Source organism: Leopardus geoffroyi, chromosome C1 (assembly GCF_018350155.1).
Source record: "Leopardus geoffroyi isolate Oge1 chromosome C1, O.geoffroyi_Oge1_pat1.0, whole genome shotgun sequence".
Classification (NCBI taxonomy): domain Eukaryota; kingdom Metazoa; phylum Chordata; class Mammalia; order Carnivora; family Felidae; genus Leopardus; species Leopardus geoffroyi.
The window spans coordinates 142,852,787-142,868,282 of NC_059328.1; the positions used below are offsets into that span (position 1 = coordinate 142,852,787).

Below are 15,496 nucleotides of genomic sequence, written 5' to 3' on the forward strand. Positions count from 1 at the left end.
TTGATGGGGGTGGGAGGGAGGGGAAAGTGGGTGATGGGCATTGAGGAGGGCACCTGTTGGGATGAGCAATGGGTGTTGTACGGAAACCAATTTGACAACAAGTTTCATATTTAAAAAAACACACACACAGGTTTTTAATGACATGCAGAAAGGACAAAGCAGAAAAATGCTTGCTTTTATTACTTATAAGGTTTTTGTCCCCAAATTCTCCCTTGAACCCTTAGTTCTGCTCAGCTATAAAGATTCTTTTTGACTGTGTAGTCTACAGTCTAAAGTAAAATAAAATATACAGTACTTCTCTTAGTTTCTTTCCCTAGTCCATATCCCAATATTAACTGGAAGGAAAGAGGCACTGAGGCATAACTTAAGATAGTGTTTTTCTCCCACACTTAGACAGCCCACTCTGTGGCTTATTATCCTGACCTTCACCCCTGTCCTACTAAAGCTATCTTCCCATCTCCTCAAATAAATTTCTAGTCTTATAGTTCCCCTTATCTATTTGTAAACCATTCCCTGCAGGCATATTCACTCTTCAAAAAATTGGTGTTGAGCTTTCTCAATTCCATAAACTTGTTTGTATCATTCTTCCCCCAGTAGGATCTCCTCTCCTGTCTACATACTGAAATGCACTCCAGTCTAAAAATTCTACCTCTTTACCATCCCAGTCTGTAGTTACCTTTCTCTCCTGGCATCCTGTCTTTGTTACCCATCCTACCCATCCCTCATCCATATGTGTCACTTATAATTTAGTTATTTTTCACCTGTCTATAACAATCCAACTTTACTATAAATTTCTTAAACATAAGGGCTCCCTCATACATATATGCCTTTTGCATTACTCTAGACTTAGAGTAGCATTAAACAGATTATTTATGGCTGATTCACTTTTCAAAGTTCTGATAAGTATAAGACATTCACTCAAGAGGGGCACCTAGATGGCTCAGTCTGTTAAGCAGTCGGGTCGTGGTTTCGGATCAGGTCATGATCTCACGGTTTATGAGTTTGACCCCACACTGAGCTCTGTACTGACAGTGATAAGCCTGCTTGGGATTCTCTCTTTCCCTCTCTCTCAAAATAACAAACTTAAAACAAAAAAAGAAATTCACTCAACAATTAGAACATCTACTAATATAAGGCGCTATTTCAGATAGGCACCTGGAGAGTGGAGGTGGGAAATGATGATTAAGACAGACTTGGTTCAGCCTTTATATGATACGTACCTTCAAAATAGTATAAGATCAACCATGGGTGTAAGTGAATCTCTTACCTGAGAACCTGCTGGAGGAAAAGTAATTCCTTCTTCTTTCATAGATTTAATAGTTGCAGATATTAGACTAAACTGAGGATCCTTCTGAAATTCTTCTGACCACTCCACCATTAAAGATTTCAGTTTTTCACACACTTTAGGATGAGCCTTTTAAGGGCAATGCAAAGAAAGAAATAAAACTATGGTTAAGTAATGGTTAAAGAACTTGAAACATTTAACAAAGAGAATTACCACCAAAATTAAACATCAACGAAAGTCAAGCAATCCTCAGCCTACATGAGTACTTGGTAAATGCCTATTTTTGCTTTAAGATAGAGTTATTTCTTGTAAAATTACCCTTTTAAACATCAATTTCTAACTCTTACTATAATGACAACAGATTTTTTATATTCAGAGGTTATTTCTTGTTTTCTTAATATGCTCAACATTAGACTAAGCTTTTTATATCAACCAAACTAAAATTCTGGGATTTTACTAATAGCAAGAGAACGGTGCTTCAGAGTTTCTATCCCAAGGATATCAATAACAACCCTATTGTGAAAACACCCCCCACCCCCCGTCCCGGCCCTGCTCTAAAGTAAAGACCCCCTTTGCTTGTTATCTCTAATGAGAATCTGGACAGGATAGTGGTAGTTTGGACTTTGAAGGTACGGAAACCTAGATCTGAACCTCAGCTGTGCTACTTACTAGTCACATGACCTAGGACAAGTTACTCAACTTCTCTCTAAGGCTCAGTTTCTGTATTGATAAAAAAGGAATGACAAGAGAATCTAACTTCTATTAAGAGCATTAAACAAGATAGTATATGTAAAATTCTTAGAGCAGTGACTGCTTACTAACTCTCAATAAAGAAGAGCTATTATCACTAGTATATATGTTTTGGGAAGAAAAACAGGTTTTGGTGCTTCAAATGAAAACATCAAGTTTTAGAAAAGGAAGTTTATTTCATCTCAAACTTATCTAAAAATTATTTCATTTATAACAATTTTATTAACGCTATATAGAGTTAAAATGACATACAGTATATGCACTTTTTAATGACTTAAATTCTTCTCTTTTTAAAATTTACCTTATTTTTTATCACAGCACGTACTTCTGTTGCAAAATCACGGGAACATACTTCTAAATGAAATATCTTTCCACAGTTTGCCACACAAGCCCCAAGAAGCTATTAATTAAAATAAAAATCAATATACAAATGTTGAGATATTATCTTATTTAACTTACTGAAATAAATACACATTTAAAATTTGGGTCAAATAATAAATAACATGACTTTTACTTACAGTTAACGCCTGCAGAGCAACATGAGGAACCTTATGATTTACCCTTTTCATTATGGCTTTTAGGCAATCTTTTGCTCTAAGAAAAAAATGAAGAAGGTTAAGGATTTATTCAGAATTTCAACTTAAACATTAAAAATATAAGGCCTACCAAATAACTTTAAATTTAAAAATAAAATCCTGCAAGGGCACCTGGGTGGCTCAGTCAGTTAAACTTCTGACTCTTTGGATTTCAGCCCAGGTCATAATCTCACGGTTTGTGAGATCAAGCCCCATGTCAGACTCCATGCTAACAGCTCCCTGGAGCATTTTTGGGATTCTCACTCCTTTTTCTCTGTCCCTCCCCCATGTGTGCATGTGCTCTCTCTCTCTCAAACATTAAAAAAATATTTCCTAAATTGTACACCATAAACTAGTATTACACTGTGTATTAAATAACTGGAATTTAAATAAAAACTTTGTCCCCCCCAAAAAATATTTTCCACTGTCCACTTTCCTGTGCCTTAATATTTACCAATGCCTTCCAGTGATTTAGCACTGTCCTCCCCTGCTTGCTTGCATACACGTGCGCACAGGCTCTCTCTCTTTCTCTCTCTCAAAATAACGTTAAGTAAATGAGTAAATAAATAACATCCTGCAAACTTCATTTCATTAAAGGATTAAATCTGTAAAATGAGGGGCGCCTGGGTGGCTCAGTCGGTTAAGCGGCCGACTTCGGCTCAGGTCATGATCTCGCAGTCCGTGAGTTCAAGCCCCGCGTCGGGCTCTGTGCTGACAGCTCAGAGTCTGGAGCCTGTTTCGGATTCTGTGTCTCCCTCTCTCTGACCCTCCCCTGTTCATGCTCTGTCTCTCCCTGTCTCAAAAATAAATAAAAAAACGTTAAAAAAAAATTAAAAAAAAAAAATCTGTAAAATGATTCTACACAATCATTCGTTCATAGAACTGCAGGACTCAAAAAAAAAAAAAAAGAAAAAAAAGGAGCTTGCTGTAAATGTTGTATATTCCCCAATCAAGAGCCAAATCATTTCCAAAAGATCAACACAAAAAAACTATGTCATATAAATTACCTTTTTTCTTCAAGACAGGTTTAGTGTTCAGACAACAAATTCTTATCATAAAAAAAATTACCAAGACATAGTCTTCCAAGTTTTCAGTATAAACATGTATGAAGGTACTTTGAAAAGTTGTAATGTTAAAACAAATACTTTCATCAGTCTGCTAAACTTCTAAAGTATAGATCAGTTCAGCTTACTTATTGCATTCTCTCCCAAAAGCACTTTTTTATATTCACTTTTTCATCATATTATTATTTTCATCTATTATCAAAGAGCTTTTTCAGTATATTACCTACTATATTATTATATTTATCTACTTTATTAAAAGGCTCCCATACATGTCTAAGTCACAGGGGAATTCCCTAAACAACTTTCATTGTTAACACGTGTTCCTATTGTGTAAAAGCCCTAATTACATATTTTCATATGTCTCAGGTTTCAGTTGAACTCTTTTCCATTTGTTCTTTCATGATAAGGTTAGTCCCATAAATCTGGCCACCAGGATCTCTTTACTTTTGTCCCCCAAAAGTAAACAGTAAAATCCCATTTTCCTCTCAAAGTTGTATCAGGCAAAGAGACAGGTAATTAAGCTCCTAGACATTCACCATGCATGACTGGGCATCTTACCCGTTAGGAGTGCTCCCAACTTTGTCACATATGTCCATAATAAGACTCCAATCTTCTGTAGTGTTGTACTCATTTGTGGCTTTTTCTATAAAATATCAGCACACACAAAAATTAGGACATGTCTCAATTAACAATAAAATACCAAAAAAGGCACAGTAGTTAAAACCTTTTCTTTTGCCAAATATAAAAGAACTACAGAAAAATTTCAGAAGATAAAGTATTTTCAACTTTAAATTGTATAGCTATATGAATTAAATGTTCTAAGGTACACCAATAAAATTTCTTCTAAACAGTGAAATAATACTAAATAAGTTACAAATCAGCAATAATTCTATAAAATTCTAGGGGCGCCTGGATGGCTCAGTCAGTTAAACGTCTGATTCTTGATTTTGGCTCAGGTCATAATCTCATGGTTCACAAGATGTGCTGTCAGCACAGAGCCCGCTTTGGATTCTCTGTCCCCCTCTCTCTCACGCTCTCTCAAAAATAAACAAACATTAACAACAACAACAACAACAACAACAACAACAACAACGCTTTGGGGCTCCTGGGTGGCTCAGTCGGTTAAGTGTCCAGTTAAGCGTCCAACTTCAGCTCAGGTCATCATCTCATGGTTTGTGAGTTGGAGCCCCGCGTCAGGCTCTGTGCTGACAGCTCAGAGCCTGGAGCCTGCTTCGGATTCTGGGTCTTCCCCACTCTCTGCCCCTTACCCACTCACCCTCTCTTTCTCTCAAAAATAAACATCGAAAAAAAATTTTTTTAAAAACCAATGCTTTTGCAAATAGTGAACAGTAATCCACATTTTCTTATATGATGATATATATTTTTAAGGCTTTCTTTCAAATTAGAATTTGATAGGATTTTTTTAAAGCTTATTTTTTTATTTTTTTAAAAAAAATTTTTTTTAACGTTTTATTTATTTTGGAGACAGGGAGAGACAGAGCATGAACAGGGGAGGGTCAGAGAGAGGGAGACACAGAATCTGAAACAGGCTCCAGGCTCTGAGCGGTCAGCACAGAGCACGATGCGGGGCTCGAACTCACGGACCGCGAGATCATGACCTGAGCCGAAGTCGGCCGCTTAACCGACTGAGCCACCCAGGTGCCCCTAAAGCTTATTTTTGAGAGAGAAAGAAAGACAGAGGGCACAGAGGAAGGGCAGGGAGAGAGGGAGAGAATTCCAAGCAGGTTCAGCGCTCACAGCATGGAGCCCCCAACATGGGGCTCATCTCATGGTTCATGAGATCATGACCTGAGCCAAAGTTAGAAACTTAACCAACTGAGCTACCTGGGTACCCAACAAAAGCATTGTTTTTAAAGGGCAAAAGAGGAAAATGATTAATAAAATAATAGTAAATTCATACAACAGAATATGAAAATTGAGTTATATATAACTAAATGTTCAAAAAATGTATAAATCCCAAAATATAATGATTTGGTTTATACTGAGTTTAAAAAGCTAATGGCAGAATATATGACATTCACATAAACTTTCTAAACAGCTTTACTGAGATACAGTTCACATCACAATACAACTCACCCAATTTAACGTGTACCATTTGATTTTTTTAGTGTATTCAGAGTTGTGCAACTATCACTATTATCTAATTCTAGAACATTTCACCACCCTAAAAAGAAATCCATACCCATTGGCAGTCACAGTCCAATCTCCCCCCATAATCCCCACCCTAGATAACCACTAGTCTACTTCATATCTCTATAAATTTGCCTAATCTGTATTTCTCATATAAATAAAATCATACATGGTCTTTTGTGACTAGCTTCTTTCATTTAGTACAACGTTTTCAAGTTCATCTATGCTGAAGTATGCATCAGTACTTCAGTTATTTTTATGACTGAATAATATTCCATTTGTAGATCTACCTCGTTGTATTTATCCATTCACCAGTTGATTATTTGGTCATTGTTTGGTTTTATTTTTTTTTTAACTTTTTGGCTATGCGTAGTGCAATGCTACTATGAACATCTCTGTGCAAGTTTTGTGTGGTTTATACCTCTCTCTTTGGTATGTACCTAAGAAAAGTGCTGCGTTGTATGGTAAAAAAATTCTGTATTTAACTTTTTTAGGAACTGGCAAAAGTTTTCCAAAGCAGTTGTTCCGTTTTACATTCTCACTAGCAATATATGGATGTTTCGTATAAGGTTGTAAAACATTAAAAAATACACTATAGTCTTTAGTAATACATACATAGGTAGTAAAAATATTTATAGCATACACATAAGAATGATAAATACCAAACTATCCCTCATCCTAGCAAACTAGGATGAGGGATCAAAACTGGGTACACATAGGGCGCCTGGGTGGCTCAGTCGGTTAAGCGTCCGACTTCGGGGCTCAGGTCATGATCTCGCAGTTCATGAGTTCGAGGCCCGCGTCGGGCTCTGTGCTGACAGCTCAGAGCCTGGAGCCTGCTTCAGATTCTGTGTCTCCCTCTCTCTCTGCCCCTTCCCTGCTCGTTCTCTGTCTCTGTCTCAAAAGTAAATAAACATTAAAAATTTAAAAAAAAAAAAGGGTACACAGGGGCTTACTTGTATTTATAAAATTTTATTTATTAAGTTGTACATGAAATATCTAGAGATTATTTTATTCTCAGCATGTTTTTGTGGTCTGAAGTATTTCATAATCAAAATAACAATTAAAAAGTGAATTGTTAAAAAGCATGATGAGGGGCGCCTGGGTGGCGCAGTCGGTTAAGCGTCCGACTTCAGCCAGGTCACGATCTCGCGGTCCGTGAATTCGAGCCCCGCGTCGGGCTCTGGGCTGATGGCTCGGAGCCTGGAGCCTGCTTCCAATTCTGTGTCTCCCTCTCTCTCTGCCCCTTCCCCGTTCATGCTCTGTCTCTCTCTGTCTCAAAAAATGAATAAAACATTAAAAAAAAAAAAAAAAAAGCATGATGAGAATATCATCACTGAATTATGTTGCATTTTTACTTGATTGACTTTTACAAAATTTCAAAATCAGGAGATACTTCTTTTCTGCTAATATAGAGGGATAAGGATATAAAAATTATGACTTTAGCAATATTTTTAAATCTAATCTCTTTTAATAAACACATAATTTCAAATATGGTCAAACCTGAGTATTATATTCATATGGACTTATCACAGTGATAAGCAGGAAGGATGGTAGAATTCTAGAGCTGTTCCTTTTTTAAAAGGAATAATAAAAGCCAAAAAATAAACAGGCTTAGCAAACAGCTATACTTTACAAGTAGGAGAGAAAAATACAGAATCTAGTTAACCTCAGTTAAATGCCAGAACTCACTTTTAAAAACCATGCAAACTGCTTCACACTATTATAATGGATGGAAAACAATTATTGTGACAAGTGTAATAAAATGACAAGCCAGAGATTTAAGAAATGTAATAGATTTTTGCCTACTATAAGTTCTAGACTCAAACACTAGGCTATGACATGGAAACTATTCGCGTCCAGCTTTTGTCCTTGTACAAAGATGACTAATTCTTCTACATGGGAAGTCAGACCAGGCTGTATATTTTAGAGGTTTAAAATATTTAACCACTAATTTTCTTTTCTTTTTTAGAGAGAGAGTACAAGCACAAGTCAGGGAAGGGGAAGGAGAGAGAGAGAAAGAGAAAGAGAGAGAGAGAGAGAGAGAGAGAGAGAGAGAAATAGAATCTTAAGGAGGCTCCACTCAGCACGGAGCCCAACGCAGTGCTCAATCCCCCACCCTGCGGCTCGTGATCTGAGCTGAAATCAAGAGTTGGGCGCTCAACTGACTCAGCCACCCAGACGCCCCTTAACAATTTTTTTATTTCATATCTAATAAATTCAGGGGGCCAAAATGGCAGAGCAGCATGGAAGTTCCCGGCTTCTCTCATCCCTGAAATGCAGCTAGATCAGCACCAAACCATTTTGCACACCTAGAAAATTGATCTAAGGATGAACACAACAATCTGCATAACTTGAGCCATAGAACTCGGCAGATACAGAGCTCAGAGAGGTGAAATGGAGGAGAGAAAAGCCACAGGGGGTAGGGAGCTGTTTTTGCGGAGAGGGGACAGAGAGAGCAGGGGAGAGTGCGTGAGAAGCACTCTCCCCAGAAGTAGGTGGAGAGAAAGAGAAAGAGTGGAAACACCCACACGGGACTGAACAAGAAAGGGAGAAAGAGGCTTCAATTCCATTAGGACTCTATAAACAGGGGACAGCAGAGTCAGAAATTCTGTAGCTCAGTATCTAGCAGTGCCCTGGTGGGAAGGGCAAATTCCCAGGAGCAGGCAGTGAGATCTGAGGGGTCCGTGGGCCACACAAGAAGTGGTTCCTCTGCTAGGAGGGCATTTGGTAGAGGCCATATGGCCTCCTCACAGGGAACGGTCCCAGTGGACCCTACCTGGAGAACAGCCACATGTGCTCATATTGGAACAAAGATGCAAGGGTGTGGTGAAACCTGGCACCAGCTGTGTGTTGTTTTGCCATAATCTCTGAACCTCTGCTGCTGGGCAATCGCACAAACTTTTTCTGGGGCAAGCAGGCACCCAGCCGCAATCTCGGAACCTCTGCAACAGTGACCGCACAAACATTCCCAGGGGCGAGCCAGGACCCAACCACTGCTCGGCAAGACCCTCCCCAGAGTGCTGGAGTCGGTCCAAACCACAGGGCTCTCAGAAGTGAGGGGTTTGGAAAGAGCCCCATATGAGATATAATTCAGGAGGGAGGTGCTGCTGCCAGGCTGACAGCTTGGAAGCAGACAGCATAGATGTGGGGAGTGAATGGAAGCTGAAGACAAAGGAGGGGTGCTTGACTGCTGGTCACAATTGCTGAGCGCAATTATTCTGGTACCAGAGACTGGGAAGCTGGGTGATGCCATTTTCACCTCTCCCAAGCATGCACACACACCTGCATGTGCACCACACCAATCCACCTCAGTAAGCTAAGCAGCACCATCTAGTGGAGAACAGCTGTTACGCCAAGCCCCGTCCAACTGCGCCAACCAAGCTCAGGCCCTAAAGGACCACCACAAGTCTCTCCACCTGCTTAGTGCTTCACAGTTGACTTCCAGGGGAAACTAGATGTAATTTCATTCGGATTTCATTCTGTTCACGGGTCCATCTATTCATTTCTTGTCTTTGTTCTTTTCTTATTCTTGGATACAGAAAGAGAAAAATTTATTTTTATTTTCTGGGGCTTTTTAAATTTTTATTTTTTTTTTACTATTTTAACTTTTTAAAACATTTTTTGTAGTTTACTTTCTTCATTTCATTCTATTTTATTGCATACATTTTTTAAATTTTTAAATGTTTTCTTACTTTTTTTCTTTTCTTTCCCACATCTAATGAATTCGGTGAATTCAAAAGTACAGACAAGAAAAAAAACTTCTACCAACCTCTTTTGAAACCATGATGCTTATCTTTCCAGACATTTTTCTACATGAATATGGAAAAATAAAAATATATGTAAACTAAATAAAATAGAATCGTATGTATGAGGTGCCTCCAAAAAGAGCACCCAAAAGCTGATACCTCCTTCCCTGCCAAAGTTGTGAACAAGTTGAGAAACAAAGAATAAAATATCATTGCTATTACTAACAGAAGCTGTAGGTTTATTAGATAAATGGGCTTGCTAATTGTGAACCTCAGAGGAGAGCATGTCTTAGCACTAAACAGGCACAGACTGCTCCCTGCAGGATAAGTCTCTGCACAACTTATTCCATGGAGGAGATGAGAAATCACTTGATGGCTGTGGAAAGACTCGCTAGCCCTGTCACATCAATGAAGTGCATCCACTGGGCCAACTAGTCTCAAATTTACCAATCAAATAAGTCATTACATCAAGGTTGAAATGACTAAGGGAGCCAGAGCAGACTCAGGGTGAACACTAACGGAATTCCCTTCTCAGGAAGGAAACCTCAGAGGTAGAGAAAAAGTATTCCTCACTAATACTTGTGATCATATTAAATGTATTATTTGCTAACTTGCATTTCTACTTATATAAACACCTATGTTCATAATTATACACCTATAACAATATTTTTAAGTAACAGTGTGATGTACCATATATACAGAGTGGCCACAAAATACCTATACAATCAACACATTGATTTTTTTTAAATGCTTTCTCTGCCTTAAGTGCATTGTTTTTTACTATTTTTTTAAGTTTATGTATTTATTTTGAAAGAGAGAGCATGTGCACATGGGCTCATGAGTGGGGAGGGGAAGAGAGAGAGGAAGAGAAAGAAACCCAAGTGTGGAGCCCAATGTGGGGCTTGATCTCACAAAACATGAGATCATGACCTGAGCCAAAATCAAGAGTTGGACGCTCAACCGACTGAACCCCCCCAGGCGTCCCAATACACCGTGATTTTAAATCCACCACGTACTCAGCCTCTCTTATACTCACTGGTATCACTCATACTGATGCCCCACATAGAAGAAATATAAGATAATTAAAAGTGGTCAGGATTTCACACAGAGGCCCTTCAGCATACTTTGTCTTTCATATGTCTCCACCCGACCTCTCTTCCTCTCCTCAACCCCAATAATGAAGGTAAGCTCCATGATGGCAGGAATTTTTGTTTTGTTCACTATTATTTCTAGTGCATGGAACAGTCTGAAGCACACAGTAGATACTCAGTAAATTCTGGTTTGATAAATAAATTGAATGATGCTGGTTACTCCTCCATATCCTATTACTGTGGGTACAATGATGCCCAATGTGGTCTTTCTAAAGTGTGCACAAAGTTTTGGACTAGCAAGAGCTTGTGGCCAGCTAGTTTGCTGAGCAAACATCCAAAGGGGCTATACAGGATCAAACTTCACTAGCAACACCATGTGGCAATAAAAGGCAATAGCACTAGTGGGCTTATGAGGTTCCAGTTCTCTGCTTGTTTACTAAAGAGGAATGACAATACCTTTTTGGGAGTCTTAACCAAAAGCCAAGGTAAGTAGGGAAGGGACTGTCTCAAGAAGGAGGCAAAGGGCTTCCTGTGCCGTGATATACAGGTGACTTCAATGGAGTCTGAAAAGCAAATCACATTTATTGTACATGACTTGCCAGTCTCATGCTCATCCTTCTCTTTGCTTATGACAGGGTTTTGTTTTTGCTGTACAGATCTAACACTCCTTTTCATACTATCATTTGATACAGTGTTTAGAACTACCTGATGATTCAACATTCAGCTATATTCTCTTTTATATATGTATTATTTCTCATTAATAGGTAAATCTTTAGTCTCTCTGGAATTTCATTTGGTACATGGAAAGAAGCAGGGATAGAAAAATATTTTTACTAATTATTTGTCAGTAGTTCTAACATCTAAGAATCTATCATTTCCTCTTTGATATGAGAAGCCAAGCATCATCATTTACCAAATTTTGTCAGTACACATATGCACACAAAGAGTTGAATCTGATTTGAGACCATCTAATAACCTACCCATTATTGATTACTTGACTTTTAATGATTATTTTTTCAATTTCAGTCCTGTGATACACAATTAAATGTGAAATCTATTTAATACCTACCAAAAACCATTCCAACAATTTTAAGTATATCTAAACAGTGTTTTTTATTTTATTTAATTTTTATAGAAAATGGAAAAATCCTGATTTGAATACTCTATCCAGCATAGTTTATGGTCTACAAATACAGGGCTCACTCTTTTAAAAAAGTATAAAATCTGAAGATTTTATAATGGTCTGCCAAAAAGGATTTCATTTTTCAAGTGAACTAAGTAACAGTCAAATTATGTACTTAGGAGCATTTTAAACTCCTGGAAAAAATTTTAAATATTATAATTAAGGAACCATTCTTTTATAGCACTGTCACTTTGCCCAGTGTTGGGGGCATACTTCACATTATCCTGTGTCAAATGCATAGAGTGGGAGAGAGTTTAAAAAGCCCTCCTGCGGCCTAAATTCTAAATTTCCAGGGTTTGGTGGGTGTAAGTCATAATGTTTCATCACCAGGTTTTGATTATTGTATATAGAAAGCCTCAAATATCCTGAAATATTTCAGAAAGATTCTAACAATATCATATTCTGTCCATCAATACCTATAAAGAACAAAAAGGCGCCCCCTCTACACAGTGCATTGTGTTTAGCATAAAACTTTAAAAAGAATTCAAGTCTACCCAGAAAACTTTTAATGAAATAGGCTCTACCAGTTATTTTTAAAATTTAACTATATAAAAGAAAAATGCTCAGAAGAGATTTATAAGGTTCCTCCTACTATGTTTGCAAATAAAAACTCACGACCGGTCTGCCTCCAACCATGGCAGAGTGTCCGCTATCAGATTTGCTATTCTACCAAAAACAAGAACAAAACAGGCCACAATATATAATGCAATTGTGTTCAGGAAATGAATAACAGGCAGTGCAGGTCTGAGATCTTTTGAGGGAAGGGAAATGTGAAGTAAGCCCCATAATGTCCCTAGTTTTTGCCTGGGAACACTTTCCTGTCCCAACACAAGGAGAACTAGCCCAAGTAGAGCAACAGACCAAACTTCTGAGCACAGGGACCTTACCATGGGTCCTCGGTCAAGGGCTAGGCTACTTGAGTCTCTAAGAAGTCTAGCAGAGATCACCGACTATGGGGCTGAAAGGCTGTGCAGTGCAGGGAGTCTATGCAGTTCTTGTTTGTGTTCCCACAAAATTCAGATATTGAAGCCCTAACCCACAGTGTTGCTGTATTTGGAGAATAAACCTCTAAAGGTTAAATGAGGTCATAAGGATGGGATCTTGATCCAATAGGATTAGTATCCTAATAAGAAGAGAACACAGAGCTCACTATCTCTCTCTCTCTCCATACATGCGCCAAGAAGAGGTCATGCAAGCACACAATGAAAAGGTAGCCATCTGCAACCCAAGGGTAGAGACACCTCACCAGACACCAACCCTGCTGGGACCTTGCTCTTGGACTTCCCAATTTCCAGAACTGTGAGAAAATAAATTTGTTGTTCAATTCACCTAGTCCAAGGTAATTTGTTATGGCAGCCCAAGCAGACTAATACTCCACCCAACTAGAGTACAGAGAACATTTCAGGCATTCAACTGAAACACCAAAAGAGAATAAAGGCCCCCTATAATTTAATTCAATATCAAAAACAGACCTGTCACACAAAGAAAACCAAAACGATCCTCTAATAACATAATTACCTGACAGAAAAAACTCAAGACTCTTTAAAGGAAGACAACATAACCTAGCCTCCTTGCAAAGAATAATCATAGTGAACAGCATAATATAAAAAATTACCAGTATACGAGAAAGTATCCCATAATGAAGATAAAAGTAATCAATAAAAAGAGATAATAACATAACTGAAATATCAGAAATAGCAAAAGAAAAAAGTACTTTAAAGCAGGTGTTACCAAGAACTTAAACCAAAGGCTGGTGAGTGCTCAGCAGGGAAAAGGAAACTATAAAATTGAATTTGTAGAACTAAAAGGTACAATATCAACCAAAAAATTCACCAGATGGGCTTAAAAGCAGAATGGAGACCACAGAAACAGTGAATGTGAAGAAAAATCAATAGCAGTTATCAAATTTGAAGAATAAAAAAATTTTTTTTAACTGAACAGTCTCCATATATTGATTTTTTAACACTTGCTATGTGGGGCGCCTCGGTGGCTCAGTCGGTTGAGCGTCCGACTTCAGCTCAGGTGACGATCTCACAGTCCGTGAGTTCGAGCCCCGCGTCAGGCTCTGGGCTGATGGCTCAGAGCCTGGAGCCTGTTTCCGATTCTGTGTCTCCCTCTCTCTCTGCCCCTCCCCCGTTCATGCTCTGTCTCTCTCTGTCTCAAAAATAAATAAACGTCAAAAAAAAAAAAATTAAAACTTGCTATGTAACCAATTACTGCAAATTAGTAGTTTAAAACACCCATTATTAGTTCATAGTCGTACAGTTAAAATCTATGTAGCCTTGGCTAGGTTCTATGTTCAGAGTATTACAAGGCTTATTGTTGGTGTTTGATGTTACTTAACTAAAACATGATAACTAGATTCATGCATATTGGAACTATGTAAAGTGAGGCCTACCTGTACATTAAAGAAAGCCAAGTTTAAATCTTTCCTTAAATGTGCATGAACTATCAAAACCTAGAAATAATCTAGGACAATATACATAATATATTCTCTAAATGCAATGCTTTTTTTTTTTTTTTTTTTTTTTTAATTTTTTTTTTTTCCACGTTTTTATTTATTTTTGGGACAGAGAGAGACAGAGCATGAACGGGGGAGGGGCAGAGAGAGAGGGAGACACAGAATCGGAAACAGGCTCCAGGCTCTGAGCCATCAGCCCAGAGCCCGACGCGGGGCTCGAACTCACGGACCGCGAGATCGTGACCTGGCTGAAGTCGGACGCTTAACCGACTGCGCCACCCAGGCGCCCCTGCAATGCTTTTTTATTAGACCAAATGTAATACCCAACCAGATGGAAATTAACAATGAGACATATAAATAATTAAGACTGTAACAAAGCAATACAAAAACTTGTTATAAATAGGATATGACATATCAGTATCTTGGGACATAACTAAAGCAATGCTTAGAAGGTAGACAAAATTTGTTTATGTATTAGTAAGAAAAAGACTAATTATTTTTATACCTTAAAATTGTAGTAGGAGAATAGGAGAAAACTGGAAAAAACTTTTTTTCAATAGCAAAAATAAACTGGAAAATGGAAAGTAAATGAATAGAATTCATTTTTGGTTTGTAACAGGAAACCACAGCTGACAGCTTTTACTAAAGATAGTACATGTTCTTTCTTTGGACCAATTCATTATGAACTAAATAATTACTGAAAATACAGTAGAGCCAATTCTTTCTAGTTTGTAAATAAATCATGGGGCACCTGGGTGGCTCAGTTAAGCATCCGACTCCATCTCAGCTCAGGTCATGATCTCATGGTTTGTGAGGCTGAGCCCTGAGTCAGGCTCTGTGCTGAGAGGCTACTTGGGATTCTCTCTCCCCCCGTCTCTCTCTCTCTGCCCCTTCTCCTCTGCTCGCACTCTCTCTCTCTCAAAATAAGTAAATAAACTTTAAAAAATGAAATAAATCATACATGTTTAATGATTAAAATAACAATATATACTTGTTATTAAGTTTCCAGACCAATTTTTGTGTAAATTTAGACTAAAAATATTTAAATGTCCAAAGCCTCAACCTGACGTTTATAAATATTTCACCTCTTTCTCTGACTTCAATAACACCCATACTTAGCATTCTACAATACTTGGGTTTAACATACATTTTCTCATTTACTCTTCATTTAATGTCTTGATTTGTTT

General features: G+C 38.0%; 1 protein-coding gene across 6 annotated transcripts in view; it reads right to left on the reverse strand.

Moving 5' to 3' along the window:
* STAM2 (signal transducing adaptor molecule 2) overlaps positions 1 to 15,496 on the reverse strand; it is a 55,557-nt gene that overhangs the window by 26,276 nt on the left and 13,785 nt on the right. For 2 of the 6 annotated variants that reach the window (XM_045479832.1, XM_045479831.1), the window contains exons 2-5: positions 4,233 to 4,317; positions 2,554 to 2,629; positions 2,337 to 2,435; positions 1,268 to 1,414 (exon numbers count right to left, since the gene is read on the reverse strand). In XM_045479832.1, coding sequence (XP_045335788.1) covers positions 1,268 to 1,414; positions 2,337 to 2,435; positions 2,554 to 2,629; positions 4,233 to 4,317 — 407 coding nt within the window. Of the gene's footprint in view, positions 1 to 1,267; positions 1,415 to 2,336; positions 2,436 to 2,553; positions 2,630 to 4,232; positions 4,318 to 9,110; positions 9,211 to 9,244; positions 9,357 to 15,496 lie in introns of those variants that run through there. The other 4 variants (XM_045479836.1, XM_045479835.1, XM_045479833.1 and 1 more) reach the window with 3 other exon arrangements.